Raw genomic sequence first — 27,363 nt, 5'->3', positions numbered from 1 at the left:
GTTTTCAACAGTGGCCAATCCAGGTTACAAGTACCTGGCAAGATCCCAAAACAGAAAAATACATTTTATGCTGCTTATCCTAGAAATAAGCTGTGCATTTTCCCCAAGTCCATCTTAATAATGGCTTATGGACTTTTCTTTTAGGAAGTTAGCCAAACCTTTTTTAAACCCTGCTAAGCTAACTGCTTTTACTACATTTGCTGGCAAAGAATTCCAGAGTTTAATTACACGTTGAGTGAAGAAATATTTTCTAAGATTTGTTTTAAATTTACTACTTTGTAGCTTCATTGCCTGCCCCCTAGTCCTAGTATTTTTGGCGTGCTTCTTGCTGAGCATTGGGAAGGAACAGGGAATTAGTTCATCAGAATGCATTTGCATGCTTGTTGTGCTATCCTTCAGCGTGCTTGTTATTCCCCACAGTGGGGACCTTGTTTGGGATAATTGTGGGATACAAGTGTCCTAGAAAAATAAGTAAATGGTGTACTGGCAAATGCAGGCGTTAGTCTGCTGCTAATCACTTGCATTTGCTTCTGAACATTGGTGCAAGAAGGGAGGCAGGGAGCTATAAAAAAAGATGGAGGGGCTGTAAAAAAGAAAGGTGGATGCTGTGGGTGGAGGGGAGAGGCTGTAAAAATACTGTGGAGGGAGGAGACAGTAAAGAAAAGGTGGATTGCTCTGGAGGGAAGGGGCTGTAAAAAAAGTAAAATACATTTTATTTTATTACATTTGTACCCCACATTTTCCCACCTATTTGCAGGCTCAACGTGGCTTACATAGTACTGTAATGGCGTTCGCCAAGTCGGTAGATAACAAATACAAGCTTATATTGTGGTCTAATGAGGTAGGTGTGTATTAGGTACCATGAGGGTCGAGGGGAATGAAGATTGTAAGATCGTTGGTTATGCTGTGTTGCTGGGTGTGGGGATTTACAGTGGATCGGTGGGGTAAGCCTTTTTGAAGAGGTTGGTTTTGATTTTCTGAAGTTTATATGGTCATGGATTGTTTCCACAGCTTTTGGGAGTCCATTCCACAGTTGTGCGCATATGTAGGAGAAGTAGGATGCGTAAGTTGTTTTGTATTTAAGTCCTTTGCGATTAGGGTAATGTAGGTTTAGATATGATCGTGATGATCGGATTCTGTTCCTGGTTGGTAGATCTATGAGGTCTATCATGTATCCTGGGACTACGCCGTAGATAATTTTGTGGACCAGGGTGCAGATTTTGAAGATGATCCTTTCTTTGATTGGGAGGCAGTGCAGCTTTTCTCGGAGGGGTTTGGCACTTTGGAATCGCGTTTTACCAAATATCAGCCTGGCTGCTGTGTTTGGGCGGTCTGGAGGTTTTTTGTGAGTTGATAAAGGGGAGGGGGCTGTAAAAATGGTGGATGCTATGTGTGGGTGCAGGGAAAAATATGGATGGTATCCGTGTACAGAGAGGGAGGGCTCTAATATTGGTTAAATTACGGCAAACTTGCAGAATTTGCAAATTTTGTGTTCAGAATTTTTTTTTTAGAATTCCGGCAGGAGTTTGTACAAATGAAACTTCTGTATGTGTTGATGTTGGTGTGTGTGTATGGCGGGAGAAGGGGGAGGAGAAATTATGCCCCCCCCCCTATGTCTCTGTACATTTCTATGGCAGAAGAAATTCCATGGTCACAGCATACATACATTGATTTACTGTAACATAGTGATTAAGGAATTGTAGCTTTCAAATTGCCCTCCCCTCTCATCTCCTCTCAATATTACAGATATATGGATAGCTGACACATGTGCAAGACACACACAGAGGCAACATAGCTTGAAACAGTGTCTCACTCATCTAGCCCCATTCTCCAGCTCACATGCCAGGTCTGTCTGACGTATTTCATCAGTGGTAGGGGAAACTAAGATGGCAAGAAAGCATGGGATCTTTCAGCCTAGGTTGTGCTGAAGCCCTGCCATTTCCCACCCAGTCTGCATTGGGACGAGGAGGGCATGGCAGGCTGAAATGCCCCCAGCCTTCCTTTCCATCTTAGTCCCCCCACCCCTGCAATGTGTTCTGGCTGCTGACCACAGTGGCAAGGTAGGGAAATTTTTGTCATTTGGATTTTGCTCACACCTTATTCAGTAGGTAGCTCAAGGTGAGTTACATTCAGGTACACTGGGTATTTCCCCGTCCCTGGAGGGCTCACAGTCAAAGTCTGTACCTGAGGCAATGGAGGGTTAAGTGACTTAAACCAGGTACCTCTGGATGTCAACACCTGTGCTCTGATCACTAGGCTACTCCTCCACTCCAGTCAAAAAGGGGAAATGCTGACGTATAGGGGCAGAGAAATGGCGTTCTGCAGTAGCAGTGAGGGAAGAAGAACTGAGGGTAGGAAAGAGGTGCTGGGCCACTGAAAGTATGGGGGAAGAGAGGAGAGATGCTAAGTTGGGGGAGGAAGAGAGAGAGAAATACTTGCAAAGGAATACAGCAGGTAGATCTTTCCAAATGTATATCCCAACTACTTCACAAGAAGAACCTCACTGATTGAACTTCATTGTCGCTCTTTGGGATGGACCATCCTTGGCATTTCTGCTCATCTTTCCTGACACCAGTGGCGTTCCGGATCGCTGATGCGCCCCGCCCCCCGGGTGCAGCGCCCCCCCCTGGAACAGCGTGACGCCCCCCCCCCCCCGGGCGAAAGAACCCCCCCCCGGAGCAGAGGGAGCATGAAAACGAAGAGCCGACAGGCGCGCGGCACCCCCCCAGCGGCGTGCACCCGGGGCGGACCGCGATGCCCCCCGCCCCCTGGGCAAAAGAACTGCAGGTGGATTAACAGATTTACTTCTCTGGGGGTTTTTTTTCAGGATGTCAGAAATCCTGAGGGTATGATTTGAGGTGTAAAGGTAAATGTAATGTAGCTCTTGTATTCTGCCAACTCCTAATATCAATGGTTCAAATCTCGCTTCTGCTTCTTGTCATCTTGGGCAAGTTAATTGCATCAGACACAACTTAGATTGAAATCCTTCCAGGGACAGGAAAACTCTATTGTACCTGCTGAATGTAACTCACCTTGAGCTACTCCTGAAAAGATATAACATAGTAACATAGTAGATGACGGCAGAAAAAGACCTGCACGGTCCACCCAGTCTGCCCAACAAGATAAACTCACATGTGTCATTTTTTGTGTATACCTTACCTTGATTTGTACCTGTCTTTTTCAGGGCACAGACCGTATAAGTCTGCCCCAAGATGTGCTCTAAATGCAAATAAGGGGAATTCTGTAAAGTATCGTAGATTTCCTTGAAGATCATAGTTACACAAATCCAGAATTTAAAAAATAGTGCCTGATTAATTTGGTCTAAATCCAAATAAATACATAAATAAAGAAGACTCTCTGAAATGACTTTACATTGGAAAATATTCTCTTTTTGTGATTTATTGAAGCCTGCCAAATATTTGACCATTCCTATAATACCTTCCCTTAACTTTTTTTCCTCCAACAAGTACATTTTGACTATCTTGAGCCTTGCATTGCATTGAGCTGCACATCCTGTTTCACTGGACCCCTTCTCTGGAAGGTTCGACCTCCATAACTGAACACCGTACTCAAGGTGGGGTCTAACTGGTGACCTACAAAACCAGTACTACAACTTCCCTTAATGTACTCAAGAGTACCGAGAGCTTTCCCAGTATCATCATTGCATTGACTCGCTCCCTTTAAGTCTTCTGAGATGATCACTCCGAGTCCTAGATCTCGTTTAAAAATTCCAGTTCTCCTTCTTCTAATTAATATGTGGCTAATAGATTTTGTGTCCAATTTTTCAAATTTATTTTCTAAACTCTTATCACAGTTAGCACATCTCTTTTGTTATAGACCACCCTTACTCCAGTTTCCTTTAGAACATTTCTGGCCATATGCATGCAGGGCTGCTTTTACCAAAGGACAAAAGAAGCGGATGCTCCAGGCCTTGCATAAAGGGGGCCCAGCTGCCCATAGATACATTTAACCCTGTCTGGTGTCTCTCTCCTTCCCCTCTGCTCCCCTGGTGTCTCACCTGTTCTCTTTTTGCCCATCTCCCACCTCCCCATGATTGTCCAAACTTGACTTCTATTTCTGGCAGTAGCAATGATTAAGACAGGCTACCTCTAGCAGGCTCCGGGGCTTTTCCTCTGCTGCGGCCTGCCCATGCAGAAGCAGGAAGTTGCATTAGAGGAGGCAGGATATGGCAGAGGGAAGATCCTGGGGCTGACTGGAGGCTGCAATCTTAATTGCTGTAGTTGCCAGTGATGGAAGTCAAGTTTGGATGTCTGTGGGGAGGGGGAGGAACTGGGAGATGCGGGAGAAAGGGGAGAAGCTGGAAAATGACACAGGGAGGGTGCTAGGGACTGGGACACAGAGGGCTAATACTGGACATACAGAGGGCAGATGCTGAACAGGGCAAGGTAGGGACATGCAGGAGCTAATGTGTGTTGAGGTGGTTGTATTTATAGCAGACTTGTGTATGATCAGCTTTAAATTGTAAGATACTACCTCTTGAGAGATCTTTAAATTTTCCATAGATGTATTGGTAAGTGCTTGAAATAAAAGAGTTTAAAATATGTAACGTCACCCATGATACAGAAATCCATTAGTAGGTGCACTTGAAGGCATTGGCAGTCAATAAAGATAGCCAACAGCCCTTAGGCCTCAGTTCCTTCACCACCATGAGCAAAACCTCACAGTTCCCCTTTCATTGGGGTGGTAAATCTAACTCTTTGGGGATTGGCTACCTTTCAGCATCTTCCTTCCCTTCCCTCCCTCTTCTAGCCCAGCTACTTCCTTACCCCCACCCCGCCAGCCCCTTTTCTTCCAGCCAAAAAAAAAATAGAAGTGATATAAAGGTGCAGAGCTGCTGTCTAGGCCACCTCACCCCTTCTGATCTGAGCTTCCTGTTTCTGAAGGGTGGAAGCAGTAGAGCTGTTAGTGGCATGGCCCAGACGGCAGCTCTGTGCCTTTATGCTGCTTTTTTTTCAGCGGGAAGCAGCTTGCCTGGAACAAGGCTTAGGAAACTGTTCTACTGGATCTGGGAGAGGGAGGAGGGAGTGGGTCCCATAGGTGGTTAAAGCTGCAAATAGTCATTAGCCAGGAAAGAGGGTATAAAGACTAATGCCATCTCCTTCTCCTGCCCAGGTTGCGGTAATGAAAACCAGCTAATAGCAGTAGCCCTCGATGCAGTCCTTTACTCAGTGGAATTTATGCATTTTGAATTTTGCAATAATTAAGCCTATAGATAGACTCCCAGTCTACACTTCCAAGGTTCAGAGTTCAACATTTTTGACATACTGTCTAATCTATTACAAAATCTAAGAAGCGGCTTATGTATTTTAAAAATATGTAGTAAACTAGAAGTTAGAGAGGGAAGTTAAAGACATACAAAGCAAATCAGGTAAAATTCATAAAGCATATTGGACAGATTCAGTAAATGATGCAAAAATTATAATATCCAAAGTAAAAATAACCAAGTAACATCAGGGAGGGAAAAATATGAGACAAAGCAACACTGGATGTGCACCTAGGTCATTCCCAGCCACGAGGCCTGTGAGCGACATGGAAACTTGTATTAAGCTGAATTTGTTTAAAAATTTGCCATTACCACCAGGATAAGATACTGAACAGTAAGAGATCACATAACCACTAGAAATGAAATTCCCCTTAAAAGCCCCCAGTAGGTTGAAACACCTGAACCAGGACAGCAGAAGTGAGACTCTTTAATCCACCCGCAGTGGGACGAAGGATTTTAGAAACGTGGAGGACTTTGAGGTGTCTGAAGTATAAGGGAGTTGCACAGTATATGATAAAAGGGAAGCCAGGTAGGTGGATGTTTGTGCTGTGGATTTGGTTTTACACAGAGCTAGGAGAAGGCACTGGATATTAAGTCATGGTGTCAAAACGCTGCAGGGTTGACTGTACTACACCAGATTCAATTCATGTTATGGGGGCTGTTTTTGTTTACATTTTCAGATTCCATCTGGAACCGTAATACTTTTGAGACGGACTCGGACCTGCCTGCCGGATGGATGAGGGTACAGGATACATCGGGGACTTATTACTGGCACATTCCAACAGGGACTACCCAGTGGGAGCCACCCTTGGCACACTCTGATAGCAGCGGGACTCAGAAAGACCCCACCTCTTCTCAGGGCACCACCCCTTCCGAGGAGCAGCAGGTGAGCAATATTGGAAGCTGACTGACGTCAGTTCCTTCATTTACACCTCACTCTATAGCATTCCCAGGCACTGTACCGAGCAGTGTGTCCTAATGGGTTAATTCTGCACGGACATAACAGTAATAAAGCTCACTCCTAAGTCAAAATAAGTGGAGTATGATCACTCTCTGAAAATGACTGCTAACACTCACCGTAGTACTCGCATCATCCCAAAAAGAGGTCCGTTCTGTAGTTCATAGGATGTAATATATAGTAACATAGTAGATGACGGCAGATAGAGCTGTACGGTCCATCCAGTCTTCTCAACGAGATAAACTCATAGCATAAAGTATGATGTGATACTACATATGCATTCTTGATCTTGATTTGTCCTTGCCATTTTTACGGCACAGATCTTAGAAATGTTTGTTTATTCCGTGCTTAATATACCTCCTTTCTGTAGATACAGTCAAAGCGGTTTACATCTACGGTTTTTGCAGGTACTTTTCTGTCCCTAATGGCTTTACTCTCCAGCTTCTGAAGTTGTCCTCGAAGCCCCACTCCAGCCCATCCAAATCTGTCCAGTTGCGATCAGGGCACAGACCGTAGAAGTCTGCCCAGCACTTGCCTGTCTGTATAAGCAACCTGTCAAGTTGTTCTTGGAAATTACTTTGAATTAAGCCCGTAATGATGGGAAATATTGCTGTATCTTTCTGCCACATTTTCAGAATCTCTGTTTGCATTTTGTGGTGCTTCTACTGTGTGATGTGTTTCTTGGACTTTCTTGCAATAATGATCTGGTTTTCAGAGCTTTTATAGCATAGTTCTAAGATAGTTTGACATTTCTCCATTGATCAGTCACACGAGTGGAGCGCCATCATCCAACAGTGCTAAAATTTAAGTGTGGGGGGGTGGTCTTTTCAAGGCTTGTGAGTATGTGCGACATAGCTATCAACACATGAGCACACTTGGTCCTTTTGGGATAATTTCATCACAGAATGCCTGAAAGTATTTCAGAAAAAGAAATTATTTATAAAGACGTCTATGTGCCTTTGTAAAATAGGTTTCTACAGTGACTCCCAGTAGTGTACAGATTTATACCTGCCCCAGTAAGATAACAATGTGTGCAGTGCTTTTCGGTCAGTGTGCCATGAGAAACACCGAGAAGCTTGCCCTATCTATTGGACAGTGCCCCAGAGCATACTACCAAAACCCTTAGACTACTGCAACTTACTTCTCACAGGTCTCCCCCTAATCCATCTCTTTCCCTTTCAATCCGTTCAAAATTGTGCTGCACAACTTATATTCCGCCGGTGTCGCTATGCTCATATTAGTCCTCTCCAAGTCACTTTATTGTCTCCCTATCCGTTTCTGCATACATCTCATGCATCCAGCTTCTCCTTTTTGGGCAGCCAGCTTTGGAACACTCTGCCAAGATCCATCCGAACAATCAACGACCATCTACCATTCAGAAAAATGTTGAAGACCCATCTCTTCAAGAAAGCTTACCCTACTGACCCAACTTAACTTTTTAAGCCCACCCACATGATTCCTGCCCCGACGATTATTATACCTTTGACCATGTCTCACAATCTCCTTATGCTCATTCCTCAATCTCTTCCTCTCCATCCTTCCTACTCCTTACCCCGCCCAATCTCTTCTCCTTTTGCTCATCCTATCTTTCTTTACCTCTCCATGCTCAATTTACATATCCTCAAAACCCCACTACTACTATGTTTACTACAACGTGTAACATTCTCCTTCAAGACTTTGTAATTCTGTTTACTATGTAAGCCGCATTGAACCTGCTATGTGTGGGAAAGCGCGGGGTACAAATGTAATTAATAATATAAGGGAGAAACTCTGCAACACTTATGAAGTAACCCCAGGATTAGGACAGGAAGAGGTAAAGATGCAGGCTTTTGCAGCTGGTATATTTCTTTTGCTTATTGACCCACACTCCTCCTTACAGAGCGCATTGCAAGAGTTTTGACATTTTCAGCAAATTGCAGACCTCACAATTAATTACACCAAGACAGAGGCAGTACCAGTACTGGGTGACCTCAAGGAGTTGTGGGTGGACACCTTCCCTTTATGATGGGCTACCCCTAGTTTGATATTTGGGAATGTATTTACCAGTTGTGGATCGAGATTTATATAACTTGAATGTTCCTTCATTGTTCTCTCTCTCTCTCTATATATATATTTTTTTAACTTATTCCAAAAGTACAAAGACTAGGGGACACTCAAGGATGTTACATGGAAATACTTTTAAAACAAATAGGAGGAAATTGTTTTTCACTCAACGTATAGTTGAGCTCTGGAGCTCATTGCCAGAGGATGTGGCAACATAGGTTAGCATATCTGGGTTTAAAAATGGTTTGGACATGTTCCTGGAGGAAAGGTCCATATGTCATTGAGATGGACATGGGGAAGCCACTGCTTGCCCTGGGATTGGTAGCATGGAATGTTACTGCTAATTGGGTTTCTGCCAGATACTTGTGACCTGGCTTGGCCACTGTTGGAAGCAGGATACTGGACTAGATGGACCATTGGTCTGACCATGTATGGCTACTCTTAATAGCCACTTTCATGACACTTTTGTTGAAAAAATTACTCCCACTACACCCACTGTTATTTTTATTCCTTGAAGATCAAGTCTTAGAAACCAGTGAAATTATTTTAGTCTAGGAGCAGTTTCTGCTTGCACGAAAATTCCTTCGGACTGTGTGGAGATCCTACTAGACGTATGCAGCACTGTACATGATGTTATATGCAGGCACTTTCTTGTCCCTAGAGAGCTCACAGTCTAAGCTTTTGTACCTGGGGCAATGGAGGGTTAAGTGACTTACCCAAGTTCAGTCAGTGGGAATCAAACCCAGGTCACCAATATCAAAGCCCACTGCACTAACCATTAAACGACTCCTCTAGTCCACACAGACAAAGGCAGGACCCCCCCCCCCCCCCCCCACCACACACTATCCCTGAGGTTCTGGATTTCAACTTTCAACCTAACAGCCTAAACCCAGCTTCTACAATCTCCCTCCTACCTGTGTCGTTGGTATGCAGGATGAGAAGAATTGAGAACTTTGATAACTTTCCTATGCATTTAGATTTAAGACTCTTGAATTTTTCTCAGTTGTTAACAGCTGCACCTGAATAGCCTTTTTTGTATAGGTTTTTGGAGGAAAAGCTCTTGCATTCTTTTCAAGGAGATGCTGAAAATTTGGAACTGGGCAGTGTGTGCTGGGTATATTTGCATGTTTGTCTGTAGTGGTTCTCAAACAAGTCCTTGGACTCTCCCAGTTTTCAGGATACATACCATGAATATGAGAGAAATTTGCATGCATATTCATTCTGGATATCTTGAAAACCTGACTGGATAGATGTGTCCCGAGGGCTGGGTTGACAACCTTTGGTCTGTGCTATAATTTACCGTCTGTAAGCTGAATATTTTCTTGGGGCGTTTCGGTTCTCTCCTTGACAGGTAGCAAAACAGCGATGTCTTTCCTAATTTCCTTCATGTATTTGGCAGTGTTATTTAGTAGGGGTGTGCATGTGAATAGTTTTGGGGTTTGTATCAAATTAATGAAGTTAAAAAATGTTAGTTCAGTTAACTCTATGTGCATTTATTGGAGGTTTTCTGCATGTGTATGCTCATTAAACACACGACATTGTCTGAAATGAAACTGGACGTCTCAGCTGTTTAGCTCTGTCTTTTCTTCTGGTGTTTCCTGGCATTCAGTCCTTGGAAAATGAAGCTGATTACATTGATCAGTTCCACCACATAGAGTGTAGTTGTCTGAAATTGCTGACTCATCCATTTTCAGTGTGTTCTATATTGATGTCCATCTCTAGTAAGAAGATTGAAGCAGCAGTGTGGGTTCATGCAAGCCACAGGGCCAGTGGGTGGGGCGAGTGCAGCTTCCTCTGCAGAGCATTCCAGTCCTACAGTTTCTTGCAGACCTGCAACAAGATGTTCAGCTCCTTTAAGAAAAGGAAGAGAGATGGGGGACGGCTCCTGCTGCTTTGGGGTGTTATGCAGAAGTACTGCAAGGTATGGGAGAGAGGCAGGCACTGTTCTGAGAACTCCAAGTGGGACAGCTCTGGTTATCCCACAGTACATCAGGGTGGGCAGAGCTGTCATTGAGATGAGGAAAACCTTTATTATGCTGCAGTTAACCCGAGTGTAAGGAACAATCTGGCTTGGGAAAAGTTCTGATTTGAAATTTAGGAGATGTTTCTCAGGCCGCTCTGGGAGTCTTGTGCCCATTATATGAGTACAGAATGCAGGGTAAGCGGTTTAAACTCTTTCCTGGTCAGCAATAATAAAGAACAAAGGAAGATCACTGTCAAAAGTAAATTCTCCCTGTCAGTCTTGTCTACAAAGACTGGAGGGAGTGTAGGATCTGGAGCCCGATTGATTGCTAGTTGGGTGGTTTATTTATTGCATTTGTATCCCACGTTTTCCCACCTCTTTGCAGGCTCAATGTGGCTTACAATAAATGACATTAGAAAATAGACATTATACTGGAGAAAGAGACTAAGCCGAACCACAGCTCCCAGAACAAGCACAGCCGCAATCACAATACTCCCCGATCGCAAATGACTGACAGCTGTCGCCTCCAATCTCTTTCTCCAGTATAATACGAGATTAATTGTTACAAGTATTTTGGTTTTTTGTTTCATGAATATCTTGGAGGTGTACCTGTAAACGTCAGATTCAGGACCCCTGAGGAAGGCCTGTTGGCCGAAACACGGACCGTGTAGGGGCCTATTAAACTTTTTCTGGCGCTCTTACTCCCTTGTTTTTGGTCTGTTTTGGTTTATCTTCCGCTTTTTTTGTGTTCTTTCTGGTGTGCCCCAGGACTTGATCCTGTCCCCCACTCTATTCAACATTTTTCTTGCCCCTCTATTAACAATCATTCAGGAACAAGGTTGTTTGCCCTTTTGTTATGCCAACCAGTGGCGTAGCCATAGGTGGGCTTGGGTGGGCCAGGGCCCACCCATTTATGGCTCAGGCCCACCCAACAGTAGCACATGTTTAGTGGTAACTGGTGGGAATCCCAAGCTCCACCAGCTGAAGATTTCCCCCTGATGGTAACGAAAATGCTACTCTCCACAACACCGGCACCTGCCCATGCTCAGTTTTCAGTGCATTCCTGCTGCCAAGGTGGAAAGAAGCGTTTTCCCACCAGCTGAGGTTTTTTTTTTTTTTTTTGGGGGGGGGGGGGGGGGGGAGGGGAAGAACACTTGGTGCCCACCCAATTCTTGCCTAGGTCCACCCAAAATCTGTTGTCTGGCTACGCCCCTGATGCCAGCGACATCCAAATTCTTTTCTGCACTCCTAATTCCTCACTTTCTTCAATCACCCTGACCTGGAGTCTCACTGCCATCTCCTCCTGGTTAAAAGATAATGGTCTTTTTCTTAAAAAAGCAAAATGTGACGCTATCGCCGTTACTAGTCCTCACTCATCTTTACCTCCTGTACCTATTCTTGATAATACACTGCTTTGCTTCAGTGATTCCGTTAGGGTTTGTGGTTTTGATTCAAAACTCACTTTCAAGACACAGATTGATAATGTGGTAAAATCTTCCTTCTTTGCTTTACACTGTATTTGTTCAGTTCACTCGTTTCTTTCCTCTCAATCCATCTGTTCCCTTATCTTGGCATTGGTTATCTCTCGGCTTGATTACCGTAATTTATTTATGTAAATTTATGTAAGCAACATTACATCTCCATCAACCCTCATGCTCTTTGCAATCATCGTTGTCAAACATGCTGAATGTACCATCATTTCATTTAGTATACTTGGATGAATATAGAAATTCTGTTTTTTACATAAAAGGACCACAAATGTGAAATACCCTGCTGAACAATATTCGATCTATGCAAAATTTGAAATAATAAGAGCATAAGAATAGCCTTCCTTAGCATCCCTCCAGACTGGCCCAGAATGTGATTGATGGGTTGTGCATGCCTTCCAGCAGGTGGAGACTGAGAATTTTGACTCGAGAGAGCCAATAAGAGCCCTTGTCAGCTAGAGAGAGATCCAATATTCTCAGACTCCCTCAGGTGGAAGTTGGTGAGCCCTTCAGTCTCTCTACTTTATGCTATTTCTTTCTCTGTAGTAACAGCTGGTATTTTTAAACAGATCTTCTGTGCATCTGGGGTACTTGGAACCTGCTTGTAGAGGCTGAGGTCCGTGAGGATCTCTGTCAGCCTCGGAGGGTGTCACACATGGGTGGCCGGGTCCCTCCACCCAAACAAGTCCTACCTATTGCAGCAAGGTGCGCTGCCTCTTGGTGATATTTGCCTCAGTTTCTTTGAGGGAAGAGCGGTTAAGGCAGGGAGAGGCAGCCACGTTTAAAAAAACAACAAAAAAACCCAGACAGCTGTAGTGTAAGCGAGTAAGGCAGCTCACTTTGCTTATTTGGTAGTGGCTGGTCTCAGTTTCCTTCTCAGTACCGGCTCCGCCGCTGAGGAGTTAAAAAAAAAAGCTGCGGTGCTGTTTCTTGTGGCATGGCAGATAAACTCTGACGCTGCGCTGTGTGTCAACGGTGGGGTCTTGGTAAAAGCGGCTGTTGTAAATTTTGCACCGTTTTGGAAAGCTCTTTGGAAGCAGGTCCCTCTCCTTCAGTTTTTTTTTTTTTTAAGTTTTTTATTTATATAATTTTCAGAACCATACAAAACAAAATTTAAGACTTTTCTGTCATATAACAGGATATCTTAAAGAACAGTTGCATATTACAGTAAATGGTCCTATCATAACTACCTCCTGTAGATCCCCCCCTCCCCTCTCCCCTCCCCTCCCCCCCCCCCACTGTCCCTTTAACAGTCCTGAAGTCTCTGTTACTGCGCTGCTGTTGCGGACCAAGTGTTGTATTGTTCCCATATCTTCCTATGTTGGGCTAAGCGCCCTTTACTCATCGCTGTCAGCTTAGACATTAAGTGGATGTAGTTCAGTTTTTCCAGCACCACTGAAATGTCCGGTAGGCTAGGTTTTTTCCAGGATGCCGCCAGCACCAGCCTGCCCGCCACAAACACCTGAGTGGCAAACTGGTGGACGTGTGACGGAATCACTGGTGGTTTAAAGTGAAGTAGACAGTGTTCCGCTTTCAGCTGGTATTGTGCGGTCGTCACTAAATTTACAAAGTCCACTATTTTCATCCAGAATCTAGATGCATATACACAGGACCACCATATATGGTACATATCACCTTCCTCTCCACAGTCCCGCCAGCATTGGGAGGAACCTGTCCCAAACATCCTGGCCAGGCGGCTTGGGGTATAGTACCAACCGTACAACATCTTATGCCCATTTTCTATCATAGCACTAGAGATCGATACCCTAAGCAAGGATTTGAGAGCCCTTCCCCACAGTGCGGGATCATATGTTGTCCCTATTGCCACCTCCCATTTATGTATGTAATATTCTACGGGATCTTCTCGGGCCAACAAAGCCTTATATATTCTTGAGATGCCCCCCCTGTTCCCCCCTTTTGTCATCCCTATCTCTAGTTGTGTCTCGGCTAGCTCCAGCTCCTCCCTTGCTTTGTTTTTGATAAAGTGCTGTACTTGATAATAATAAAAGGATTGCAAGGGAGAGAGCCCGTGTATTTGGCATAGTTCCGAGTAGGGTGGGACCGCACCCTCCTCACACATTTGTCCTAATTCACAGAGTCCCCAATCTTCCCATTCCTTATATACTTTATCTGATCTACCCGGCCCAAATTGGGGGGCGAATCTAAGAAATGTATGTTTGAAATATTTACGCTCTGGAAAAAACTGCTTCCTAACCTTGTACCAAATTGTTAGTGGCCACTGCAGGAGAAGGGGACTTCTTTTAATTAATGCCCAGAGTGTGGAGTTAGGTAACCATGGTATTGCACGAAGTGGGTAGGGCTCCAACCAGCTTTGTTCTACCTCTGTCCAGAGTTTCCCTGTATTCTGAAGCCAGATTGCTAAAATTCGTAAGTGGGCTGCAGTCTGATACATCTGGAATTGGGGAACCCCCATGCCTCCCCGATCTCTAAATTGATACATCATCTCTCGCTTTACCCGAGGTGGTCTCTTCTTCCATATAAATGAGAACACCCTGCCCTGTAAGCCTCTGAAAAAGGCCGCTGGTATTTCGATTGGGAGGGCCGTGAATAGGTACAGCAGCTTCGGGAGCATCATCATCTTGACAGCGTTAATTCTACCCACCCAGGATAGTGTCAATCCCTCCCAACGCTCTAGGTCCCTAAAGAGCTCTCGCACCTTACTTGGAAAGTTATATTCAAATACCTCCTCCATTCGGCGTGGTAAACTGACCCCCAGATATTTGACAAACTTTTTAGCCCACCTATATGGGAATTGTGTCTTCAATGTTTCCAGGACTGTGTCAGGTAGGTTTATATCAAGTGCTTCGGATTTGGTAAAGTTAATTTTAAAGCCGGACACCGCCCCATATGCCTGTATTTCTTTCTCCAAAGCGGGGAATGCAACCAGGGGGTCCTTTAACAGAAGTAGGACATCGTCTGCAAATAATAGAATTTTCGTCTCAATACCCCCCCCCTATAAGACCCCTTATTCTCTCATGTGCTCTAATCCTAGATGCCAGGGGTTCCATTACTAGGGCAAACAGAAGTGGCGACAGTGCACAACCCTGTCTGGTGCCCCTCTGCAGGGGAAAGGAGTTAGTTAATGTCCCATTGATCCGCACCGCTGCCCTCGGATTCTCATATATAAGAGACAGCCATTCCACGTACCGTCCCCCCACCCCAAACTTCTCAAGCACTGCGAAGAGAAATGACCAGCCGACCCGATCAAAGGCCTTTTCTGCATCTAAAGACAAAATACAAAGGGGAGATGTAAGTATTTGGGCCCCCTGAATAACCTGTAGCGCTCTCCTAATGTTGTCAAAGGTCTGGCGCTCGCGTACAAAGCCCGCCTGGTCTTCATGTATAAGCTGTGGGAGGTATTTCTGGAGCCTAGTGGCCATAATTTTGGAAAATATTTTATAATCTACTCCCAACAAAGAGATAGGCTTGTAGGAGCTACACAGCTGGGGATCTTTGCCTTGTTTAGGGAGAACCGTGATTGTAGCCAGATTCCATGTAGGTGGGATGCCCGTGGCCCTATCCAAAGAGTTAAACACCCGGAGCAGCAGAGGGACCAATTGTTTTTGAAAAGTTTTATAAAATTTATTTGTAAAGCCATCTGGCCCTGGAGCTTTATGCACAGAGAGCCCATGAATCGTCTGTTCTATCTCTTCTTGCGTTATGGGTTCCCCCAGTACCTGATTTGCTATGTCAGGGAGCCGCGGGAGCTCCACGCCCTCCAGATAATTACTAATCTCTTCAGTTGCACAGCTTGTTGTATCACTATATAAGGTCTTATAATATCCACTAAAGGCTGCATCTAGAAACTCGGGTTCTGAGTGCACCACTCCCCCTGCATCCCGTAGGCCCCCTATCAAGGTTCTGCTAGCATGTTGGGCCAGTTTATGGGCTAGTAGTCTGCTAGGTTTGTTACCAAATTCAAAATGTTGTTGGCGTACCCTCTGTAGTTTTTCTGCCAGATCTGCTAGTTCCAGTTCATGTATCTGAGTTCGGATTTTGTGTGCCTGCCCCCTCAGTTTCAACGGATTTTGATCTATTCCTTCTTGCAACAGTGTCTCCGTCTGTAGGAGTTGTTGGCGTAATTCCCTTTCTCTAGCACATCTCTCCTTCCATCTCCTCGCCCGCAGTGCGATCAGATGGCCCCTTATTACTGCTTTAAAGCCCTCCCATAGCACAGTTGGGGAGACCTCATCATTATCATTGAATAGGATATAATCCTGGATGGCCGATTCTATCTGAGAAATATTAGATGGATCCGCCAATAAAGCATCGTCCAAGCGCCACTGCCGTTTTGTTTTATTAGGGTCTAACCCCTTGATTGTTAGTAGCACCGGAGAGTGGTCTGACCATGTATGAGGTAGTATAGTGTGTTCCCCCACCACCCCTAACAGAGATGCATCCCCCATCCATAGGTCTATTCTAGAAGAGGACTGATGCACTGTGGAAAAATATGTATAAGCTTGCCTGGGATGGATTGTCCCTTCGCCATAAATCAATAAGTTGCCATCGTATTATAAACTCGTGAAGGTGTCGCCTGTCTTGTTTAGCGTAGTTCGCATTACGTGTCGTATTATCTAGTAGTGGATGCAGAGTGAGGTTGAAATCACCACCTATCAGGAGAGAACCCTCCAAATGCCGTAGCAGTATCTGATCTAGATCCGAGAGGAAGTCTCCCTGCTTAGTGTTAGGGCAATATATGTTCACCAGTGTGTAGGTCTTCCCCCCCATTGTTAAAACAATTAACAGATATCTCCCATTCTTATCCTTGATAACCTTTTGTACCTCCCAATTCTTGCCACTACAGAATGCTATCAGGACCCCTTTGCTTTTCGTATTATCTATATTGGAGGCGAAATATATGAGAGGGTATTTCTTATTAGCACATAGATATTCATGTCTGGGCTTTAAATGGGTTTCTTGTATCATCCCTATATCTACCCCAAGCCGCCTCAATTCCCGGAACAGTAACTGCCGTTTCCTAGGTATATTCAGCCCTCGGACATTGAGTGACATGCATTTAATATCTCCCATTACCTCTTACTATACATCCATTCTCCCTGCTTCAGCGCTTTTACTTTATTCATAACTTGTGTCCTATTTGCTGCTAGAGACATACATGGTTTGCTTCTATTTCTCATTACTCCCCCCTGTATTCCCCCCCCTCCCCACTTTCCCCCATACATTTTAGGCATCCCAAACAGAATCTCTATGGGTGCCTATTCAGAGAGGAAGGAACAGCTGGCCCTGCCCTGGGGCCCCACAACAAAAACACATCATAACTACCTCTTGTCCAAAAGCTGGAATTCTGCTCAACTTTTTCAACATCCAGCAACAATTTTAAAGGTAATAACTTTCCCGAATATAAAGTTTGTGCCTCGTCAGGTGATCTTTGAGGCCGATTGTTGTCTTTGTAGTCTTTTCCGGCCGTTTCCCACTCGTTGCCATTTTGGTGGGAGGGAGCGGGAGTTTGGTCTTGCTCCCGAACTGGCCTCCCGCCTGTCACTCTCATCTGCGGACTCCGGGCATACTGCTCTGGCTTCCAAAAGAGACTGAATCTGATGTTGTTTGCCATCTTTATAGAATACCAAAGCGAAGGGGTGCCGCCATCTGTACTGGATCTTCTGCTCTCTAAGATATCTCGTGAATGGCCGCAAATCCCCTCTCCTTCTCAGCGTCGCCGCTGCCAAGTCCTGATATATTTCAACATGGTAGGAATCCCATTTAAAATCTGAAGTTTGTCGCATCAGTTTCAGTATTTGTTCCTTTAGTTTGTAGCTACTGAAGCAGGCAATGATATCTTTGGGTCTATTATTTCTTACCGGTCCCAGTGCCCGGTGTGCCCTCTCCAATTGCACTGCCTCAGGTTCCATATTGGCCCCGTTCTGTGTGAACAGTTCTTGTATTATTTTTTGTACTACTTGCTCACTGTCCTGGTATAGAGGTGTGTCCGGTAGGCCTCGAAATCTCAAATTGTTGCGGCGTCCCCGATTCTCCAGATCTTCCAGTTTATCTTGTAATATTTGCTGTTCGCTCCGGAGTTCATTGATATGTTGGTCCATCGAGCCAAGGGCCTCGCTGTGGGCTTCCACTTGGGCCTCCGTGTCCTCTAGCCACACTCCCAGCTCTCTTATCTCGTCGCGCAAGTCTGTGCCCAACTTAGCTACCTCAGCTCGCAGTGCCTTGAGGTCAGCGCTGATGTTTTGCAGGCATAATTGCAGGCTGGGCTGCTCTTCTTCTGTGAGTTCTGTTACCGATCGCTGTTCCAGCGTTGGCTCCTGGGGTTTTGCTTTCTCTGTCAATTCTTTATTTTTCCGTGCGTCGGCCATTTTGTTTTTTATCGGGGTCGCGCCTCCGGCGAATGCAAACCTTGAAAGATCAGCCACAGTTCGGCGAAAATTCATGCGCTTTCGTGGTATGAGTTCCCGCTTTAGTGCTGCCGTCAATTTTAGCTTTCCAGCTTAGCTTTGGATCGCGAACGCGATCGTTTTTGCCGCGAGGCCACCGGAGCTAGCTTTTCAGGTGTCCATGCTGCCCGGTGACGTCACTTCCTCCCCCCTCTCCTTCAGTTTTAACGGCTATGGCCTTGGGGGGTAAGGACTCGTCCGTGGTGAAGGAGAAGCCGGCGGCTCCGGCAGGAAATGCTGCCATCTTGCCTCCTTCCTCTGTGTTATCAGATTCGTCTGTTTCTCTGCCGGTTCCATCAGTTCAGCCACAGCAGGATCAGAAGGGGGTTTTCCTCCACAATTTGTTCTTCAAATGTACAAGGCTTTTCTTTTACAAAAAAACAAATCTTTCTCCCTCGTTGTCTGTGAGACGGTCTGTGGAAGGACAGTTGGTGTCAGCTAAGAGACCCAGGGAGTCCTGGGATCTGGATGAGGAACTGGGTTCTGATCCAGACCAGGAAATGCCCTCTTTCGAGGAACAGGAATTTTCAGTTGGGGAACATATGACTGAGGACTCTGGTCAGGTAGATTCAGGTGCTGAGCTCCTTCTCCCAGGGAGGATTCTTCTGTGGTTAGAATTTTCCACAAAGAGGACTTGCAGGAATTAAATTCTTTGGTTTCTTGTACTTTACAGTTTGTGGAAGAAGAGACTCCCGCTGTAGAGCGCTATTGAAGGGCATTCACAAGCCAGGTAAGACCCTTCCTATGAACCAGAATATCAGGGACGTTATTCAGGCACAGCGGGATGTACCCGCTATGGTTCGTCCCTTCTGAAGCCTCCGGTGGTGGTTGCGGTAGTCTCCGCAGTTACAGAAAGGAATACAGTACCCATGGATGGCGACACTGCGCTTAAGGATGTTCAGGATCGCTGTATGGAGGCTTTGTTGAAGAGTAGCTTTGATGTCTCTGCTTTTTGTCAGTACAGACAGCCATTTGCAGTTCTTTAGTAGCTAGAGCTTGCTTTCGTTGGTCTGAGAAGGTGTTTGATAGACCTTCGGATGATTTGTCTGTCATAGATGCTGAAACGGCTAAGATGGGATCTGCCTTTTTGGCAGATGCCTTGTATGATTTGCTGAGAGCTTCAGCTAAGTCTGTGGCTTTGGGGGTAGCTGATAGAAGGTCTCTTTGGCTACAAGGATGAACAGCGGATGTGGCTTCTAAGTCTATGCTCAGTAGGTTTCCCTTTCGGGGTTTTCTCTTGTTTGGACAAGTTAGTCTTCAGTTTGGTAGATAGTAAAATCCTGCGGCTTCATGAGGACCTGCTTAGGGCATCTGGGCTAGATTTATTTTCGAGCCAAGGTTGAGGTTGTGATTTTCATCGCTTTAGACCTGGTAGAGTGACTCCAGATCAACGGTCCTGTTTTTTCAGAGGAATCAGTTCTTTCATGGAGCTTTGCAGAGGGGGCAGGGACACGGGAGCTTCTTTCCAGTCTCCTGCTCATCCGGCACAATGAAGGATTCCGGGCCCAGCCTCTAATTCCTGTGGGAGTGCACTTAGCGCAGTTTTACTGGAGGTGGACCCAGATTACCTCTGATCAGTGGGTACTGGAGATTATTCGAGAAGGGTATGCCTTAGAATTTGCGCGTCCTCTTCCAGATGCTACTTTTTTGAGATGATGACCAGAACTGAACACATTACTGAAGATTATAATAAAGACCTATTTCAAGAGGCAATGTAATATCAGCACCTGATAGAATGATGGGTTGGTGACATTATTTTTGTCTAGTTGTAGAGGGTCATAACTGTTTGATGGAGCAGTGAAGAATTGTGTTATGGAGAACTATGTGTAATTGATATGTCCTGATCGGCTGAGTGATGTATTGCATTTTTTAAATTATTATTTTATTTTAATTTTTTATATCTTGTATGTATTCCGCCTAGAACAGGAAAGAGAGCGGAAAATAAATATTGAAATAAATAAACATGGCAGTCATACTCTCACAACTATTTTTTCACTCTCTTCTTGTCTCTTTCCTCAGCTAACATGGATGGGATTCAGTCAGGGGGATCGATATGATGATGGAGAGCTCTGGAAGGTGAGAGTCCAGCACTCATTTTTTAGAGTAAGGATAATGCATTTGATATCCTGCTGTTCTGTGGTACAACCAAAATAGTTTGTATATTACTAGCCGTTAAGCCCGTTAAAACGGGCGAGATTTGTGTTTTGCAAAATGTAATAATTCTCACATCCATCCATGTCCAGCAAACCTCCTCTCTCCCCTGCCTTCCCCCCATGTCCAGCAGCCCTCCTGTCTCCCCTGGCCTCACCCCGTCCACCGACCCTCCTCTCTCCCCTGCCCTCCCCTCATATCCATCAACCCTCCTCTTTCCCTTGGCCATTCCCCCTGCCCTCCCCCCATGTCCAGCAACCCTCCTCTGCCCTCCCCCTGTCCAGCAACCAACCTCTCTCCCCTGCCCTCCCCTCCATCGATCCATGTCCAGCAACCCTGCTCTCTCTCCTGCCCTCCTCTCTCCCCTGCCCTCCCCCATGTCCAGCAACCCTCCTCTCTGCCCTGCTCTCTCCCCATGTCCAGCAACCATCCTCTCTCCCCCTGCCCTCCCCCCATGTCCAGCTACCCTCCTCACTGCCGTTCCCTCCCCCCTCCGTGCTGGGCCCCCTGCACTGACATGAGAACGCCTCTCACCTCTGTGTGAAAGTGCTGCAGGCAGCAGCAGATCGCTCTGCTGCTGCCTGCAGCGCTTCCACACGGAGGTGAGAGGTGCTGTCATGTCAGTGCAGGGGGCCCGATACGGAGGGGGGTGGGAACGGCGGCGGCAGCGACGTCGGGGATGGGGGGGTGGAGGTTGGTGTGCCAGCGATGTTCCCTCATCTCCAGGCTCCAGCAGCAGCGTCCGTTTCCCTCTCTGTTCCGCCCTCTGACGTCATCACGTCTTGACGTGAGGGCGGGACAGAGAGGGAAGTCTCTACTGCGCATTTGCGGGTGAGTCGGTCACTTGTCATTTATATGTTTGATACACAGTGGCCCTAGTGGCCTCACAGTCTTATGTTTTTGTACCTGGGTCAATGAAAGTTAAGTGAGTGCCAGGGTCATAAAAGGAATTGCAGTGGGACTTGAACCCAATTCCCTTGGCTCTCATCCCACTGCACTGTTAGGTAGCTACTGCATTCTTTTTAACAGTGACTGGAACTCAACATTACAGGATACTAGTGTCAGGAAAAACAAGGGAGCCTGGGTTTATGTTCCGAGATGCTAGTCTGAGCAGGATCTGCATTTCAGAGAAATACATAGAGGTGAGCACTGTCTGTGTAATGGTTTTCCATTCCTTAGGATCTCCGGTCAGCAGAGATGATCTCTGAGTCCTGTCAGAAGGATGTTGAAGAAACAGCACTACGCTATTCATCTCTGAAGATCAGGTGAGGCGGTGTAAGAAAGCTCAAGGGGACGTCAAATAGTTGGCAACACAATACCTTGTGACAGTGTTTCATAGCAACATGAGCACAGTGTGAAGAACTGAAGAGGGGTCAGGAGGAGTCTTTGTCACAAAAATATGTCCTCCTTTTTCCAGTCAGTACCAAATTAATTGCTCCTTCTTGCAGAACTGGGATGATGCCTCATTCGTGAACAAGGAACTAGGATTCACAATATGAATGTCCAAGGGGTATATATAGTAAATACTTTGTCCTGTTCCTGCAGGGATTTTCTTCACAAGTTTCTTTGATTTTTTAGTTTGAGTTTTCAGCTTGGTATTTTTCTACCAACTTTATTTAAAAAAAAAAAAAAAAAAAAGAGGGGTGAAAGCAGAATTAGGACACATTCCCTTACTACTCATAGTAACATAGTAAATGACGGCAGAAAAAGACCTGCACGGTCCATCCAGTCTGCCCAACAAGATAACTCATATTTGCTGCTTTTTGTGTATACCCTACTTTGATTTGTACCTTTGCTCTTCAGGGCACAGACCATATAAGTCTGCCCAGCACTATCCCCGCCTCCCAACCACCAGCCCCACCTCCCACCACCAGCTCTGGCACAGACCGTATAAGTCTGCCCAGCACTATCCTCACCTCCCCAGCCCTGCCTCCCAACCCCGGCTCTGGCACAGACCGTACAAGTCTGTCCAGCACTATCCCCGCCTCCCAACCACCAGTCCCGCTTCCCACTAGCGGCTCTGGTACAGACCGTATAAGTCTGCCCAGCCCTATCCCCGCCTCCCAACCTCCAGCCCCGCCTCCCGATCTTGACTAAGCTCACAGTAAAAAAGAATGTACAAATTTTGGTGTTATCTCAATAACATCTACAAAACTCCATCCACTTCCAGGCAGTATACGTGGCGATATTTTTTTTTTATCGCTACTGGGCTCACAAACCTGCCTTGCAAACCAACATTAACACCCAGGACCCAAAAGCAACAACTCTGCCTATGAAAAATAGGAAATCCAAACACAGTAATGTGCCCTAGAGCACTAATAAACCTTTGGAAGCACAGATCCAAAAACAGAACTAGCAGGTCTGCTACAGACTCCTGCTAAGAAACTGTACGCTAGCAGAATATCTGACCTCAATCACACGTGCAAAATATAGACAGAACACGCTGGACTGTCACAGAGCTCTACACAGAAACTACACACCAGCCGAGTACCTGACCTCATTCACATGTGCAAAACCCAAATTAGACCCTCTCCATATATACATAACATAAGAACATAAGCGTAGCCATATTGGGTCAGACCACTGGTTCATCTTACCCACTATCCTGTTTTCCGAACAATGTCCAAGCCAGGCCACAAGTACCTGGCAGAAACCCAGACCGTGGCAACACTCCATACTACAAATCCCAGGGCAAGCAGGAGCTTCCCATGTCTGTCTCAATAGCAGACTATGGACTTTTCCTCCAGGAATTTGTCCAAACCTTTTTTAAACCCAGATACGCTAACCGCTGTTACCACATCCTCCGGCAGAGTTCCAGAGCTGAACTAGTCGTTGAGTGAAAAAATATTTCCTCCTATTTGTTTTAAAAGTATTTCCACGTAACTGCCTCGAGTGCCCCCTACCTAGTCTTTGTACTCTTCGAACAAGTAAAAAATCGATTTACTTCTACTCGTTCTACACCACTCAGGTTTTTGTAGACCTCCATCATATCACCCCTCATCCGTCTCTTTTCCAAGCTGTAGAGCCCTAACCTCTTTAGCCTTTCCTCATACGAGAGGAGTTCCATCCCCTTTATCATTTTGGTGGCTCTTCTTTGAACCTTTTCTAATTCCGCTATAAGTTTTTTGACATACGGCGACCAGAACTGAAAGCAATACTCAAGGTGCAGATGCACTGTGGAACGATACAAAGGCATTATAGTGTTTTCAGTCTTATTTTCCATTCCTTTCCTAATAATTCCTAGCATCCTATTTGCTTTTTTGGCTGCTGCCGCACACTGAGCAAAAGATTTCAGCGTATTATCTACATTGACACCCAGATCTTTTTCTTGAGCGCTGACCCCCAAGGTGCACCCTTGCATCAGGTAACTATGATTCGGATTATTCTTTCCAATGTGCATCACCTTGCATTTATCCACATTAAATTTCATCTGCCGTTTGGATGCCCAGTCTTCCAATTTCCCAAGGTCTTCCTTCAGTATTTCATAGCCTGCACGTGTTTTAACAACCTTGAATAGTTTTGTATCATCTGCAAATTTGATCACCTCACTTGTAGTTCCAATTTCTATATTATTTATGTATGTTAAATAGTACCAGTCCCAGTACAGATCCCTGCAGCATGCCAGCGTTCACCCTCTTCCATTAAGAGAAATGACCATTTAACCCTACCCTCTTTTCTGTCCAGTAACCAATTCCTTATCCACACCAGAACCTTGCTTCCTATCCCATGACTCTTTAACTTTCTCAGGAGTCTCTCATGAGGAACTTTCTGAAAATCTAGATAACATTGCATCAACTGGGTCACCTTTATCCACAGGTTCATCGAGATTTCTTTCAGTTTCTCTTCATTGTCACCCTTGAAAACCATCTGTGGTATAGGTAGATTTCTTACATCTTCTTCAGTAAATGCCGAGGCAAAGAATTCATTCAGTAGGTTTCCTTAGTGACTTCACTTCAACTCAAATTTGATCATGTTATGATCACTCTTTACCAGCGGACCCAACACCGTTACTTCTTGTATTAAGCCCTGCATTCTACTAAGGACTAGATCTAAAATAGATCCCCTTCTTGTCGACTCATGGACCAGTTGCTCCAAGAAGCAGTCATTTATTACGTCTAGGAATTTTACCTCCCTAGAATTCCCTGTTGTGGCATTTTAACCATTCACTGTTGCTGAATTTGCTAGCAGAAGGCTACAGTTCTACTCAAGAAACTGAACTGTAATTTTATTTTCATTATTTGCTATGACTTGAACTACATTAAAAAAGAGTTGTATTAAAAATTGAGAGTCTACTGTTAACGTTTTTACTAGGGACAGGTTTAGCTGGCTGTTGAAGCTTTGTGACCATCACGTTGCCTAGCACAGCACACTGTTGATTTGAAATAGGCGGTGACATGTAAGGTGGATACTGCTGCCCTAATAAATGAATGAGTTGATTATAGATGTGCAGGAGATGGAGACAGTGGATGTCTGTCCTATTATGCAAACGGAAACGTTCCCTTTGGTGCAGGCAACTGGGGGAGGGGGAATTTTAAATCATGGCGTCAGTACTGTTATTTCTCTTCCTTCAATGTTCCTACTTATCTTGCTTTTTGTATGTTTTCTCTTTCAGCTCTGATCAATGCAAAGATGAAGAACAGCAGCCATTGATTACCAATGAGCAGGAGTCTAAGGTGCAGACCTTAAAGGCTTTTGTTATGATGTATAAGGGGATGGGTGCAGGTATTTCATGAGGAAGTGGTATCGCAGTGTGGGTACAGAGAGGACAGCAAGTGATTTTTTTTTTTTGTTACATTTGTACCCCGCGCTTTCCCACTCATGGCAGGCTCAATGCGGCTTACATGGGGCAATGGAGGGTTAAGTGACTTGCCCAGAGTCACAAGGAGCTGCCTGTGCCTGAAGTGGGAATCGAACTCAGTTCCTCAGTTCCCCAGGACCAAAGTCCACCGCCCTAACCACTAGGCCACTCCTGCTGTGGGATGAAGGTTTGAGGATTGATAAGGGCATCGTGTGGGAGCAAGGTTCATAGGTGGCCGAGTGAGTTATGGTGTGGGGTAGGAGGTATGAGAGAGGATCTATAGACAGCTGAGGGAGCAGTGTCGTATGTGAGATGAGAAAAAGACAGGTGAGGTCAATATGCAAGGCTATATTAGATAGCTGAAGGAGCACCGTCGCGGGGTGAGAGTATAGGTGATATGGGGCAAACGGACATGACTGACCAGTGCAAGAGAGCCATAGCTGCAATGTTACATTTTAGCTCTGTTTCATCCCTGCAGTGTTTCTCAGTGCACTTGTTGGGTTGGGTGGAGATGACGGAAGAGGAGCTTGCCCCAGGAAAGAGCAGCGTGGCAGTGAATAACTGCATTCGCCAGTTGTCCTACCACAAGCAAAGCCAGGATGATCCAGCAAAAGACTGGGGGGAGGTGAGTTGCTTTGATACTGCTCTGAAACTTGGGGGGGGGGGGGAGTATTTGTCTTTCACTGTTTGAGGCTGAGTGGGGTGAGTTGCTGCACTCTTATGGGCAGATGATCAAAGCCCCGCGCTGTTCCAAACAGCGCTCTAAATATAGTGCTGGAACAGCGCGGGGCTTTACCGCATGGATGATCAGAGATAATGCATGCAAATTTAAGCAGCGCAATTATCTGTCATCATCGGGTAAAAGTGCGGGCAAATTGTGCCAAGCATGCGCTCAGCACAATCCTCCCGCACTTGTTTGACAGGTCTGGGCTGTCAAAAGCCCAAACCTGGCAAACACCCTGCCCTGTCGGTCAAACACCCTGGCCCGAGCAACGGGGGCTGGAGGTCCGGTGGACCTCCGGTCCCCCCTGACGATCCCACCCCCCCCCCCCCCAGGTTCTGGGAGGGCTGGAGATCCAGTGGGTCTCCAGCCCCCCAAACCCCCAGAAAATGTCCATTGGCCACCGCCCAAGCCCTCTCCCCACCTAGGTAGCAACGGGGGGGGGGGGGGGGGGGCTGGAGGTCCGGCGGACCTCCAGCCAACCCCGACTCCCCACCCTCCAGCGTTGGCTACCGAATTCCCTCGTGATCCAGCAGTAGCAGTAAAAGAGACCCCTCCCCCCCTCCCCCCTACCTTGGTTGGAGGAGGGAGGGAGCCTGCCTCCCTCCTCTTCCATGGGTGAGCCCCATTGGGCAGTATTGATTAAGCTAAGTAACAACATTTCTTGGTTGAGAAACAGTTTAACATCACGATTTTGATTTTTTGCACACAGGGTAAAGTAACACCTATTAGTAGCCTTTACATACATACATACAAGTGAAGTTTTTTGTCCAGTGATAAAAACGGAGTCAAAATTACGTTGGCATTTGAGTGCATTTTGTACATCGTTGCCTAACGGTGACTACTGAGGTCTTTTTCTCCACTATAAACCAAAAAAAGAGCAAATAAGTAACGCTACGCCTTTGCTACCACACATTCTCTAACTCTTGTGTTAGTTTAGCTTTTTTCAGCAATATATTTGTGAGGACATTGCCAAAGGGTTAGAAGGTAAAGTTTACCTTTTTGCGGACGATACTAAGATTTGTAACAGAGTGGAACCCGGGAGGGAGTGGAAAACATGAAAAAGGATCTACGGAAGCTAGAAGAATGGTCTAAGGTTTGGCAATTAAAATTCAATGCAAAGAAATGCAAAGTGATGCACTTAGGGAGTAGAAATCCACGGGAGATGTATGTGTTAGGCAGTGAGAGTCTGATATGTACGGACGGGGAGAGGGATCTTGGGGTGATAGTATCTGAGGATCTGAAGGCGACGAAACAGTGTAACAAGGCGGTGGCCGTAGCTAGAAGGTTGTTAGGCTGTATAGAGAGAGGTGTGACCAGCAGAAGAAAGGGGGTGTTGATGCCCCTGTATAAGTTGTTGGTGAGGCCCCACCTGGAGTATTGTGTTCAGTTTTGGAGGCCGTATCTTGTTAAGGATGTAAAAAGAATTGAAGTGGTGCAAAGAAAAGCTACGAGAATGGTATGGGATTTGCGTTACAAGACGTATGAGAAGAGACTTGTTGACCTAAACATGTATACTCTGGAGGAAAGGAG

The 27,363-nt window shown here is 45.7% G+C and overlaps 1 protein-coding gene across 1 annotated transcript in view; it reads left to right on the top strand.

The window, feature by feature from the left end:
* LOC115459136 (amyloid-beta A4 precursor protein-binding family B member 1-like) overlaps positions 1-27,363 on the top strand; it is a gene marked incomplete at its 3' end in the record, with an annotated part of 103,905 nt that overhangs the window by 52,585 nt on the left and 23,957 nt on the right. The window contains exons 3-7 of the mRNA XM_030189009.1: positions 5,965-6,170; positions 20,180-20,236; positions 21,491-21,576; positions 24,924-24,984; positions 25,588-25,734. Coding sequence (XP_030044869.1) covers positions 5,965-6,170; positions 20,180-20,236; positions 21,491-21,576; positions 24,924-24,984; positions 25,588-25,734 — 557 coding nt within the window. The remainder of the gene's footprint in view (positions 1-5,964; positions 6,171-20,179; positions 20,237-21,490; positions 21,577-24,923; positions 24,985-25,587; positions 25,735-27,363) is intronic.

Source organism: Microcaecilia unicolor, unplaced genomic scaffold (genome assembly GCF_901765095.1).
Source record: "Microcaecilia unicolor unplaced genomic scaffold, aMicUni1.1, whole genome shotgun sequence".
In the NCBI taxonomy this organism is placed as follows: Eukaryota; Metazoa; Chordata; class Amphibia; order Gymnophiona; family Siphonopidae; genus Microcaecilia; species Microcaecilia unicolor.
Note: the sequence above shows the minus strand (reverse complement) of the source record. Positions and strands in the feature narration are given on the sequence as shown.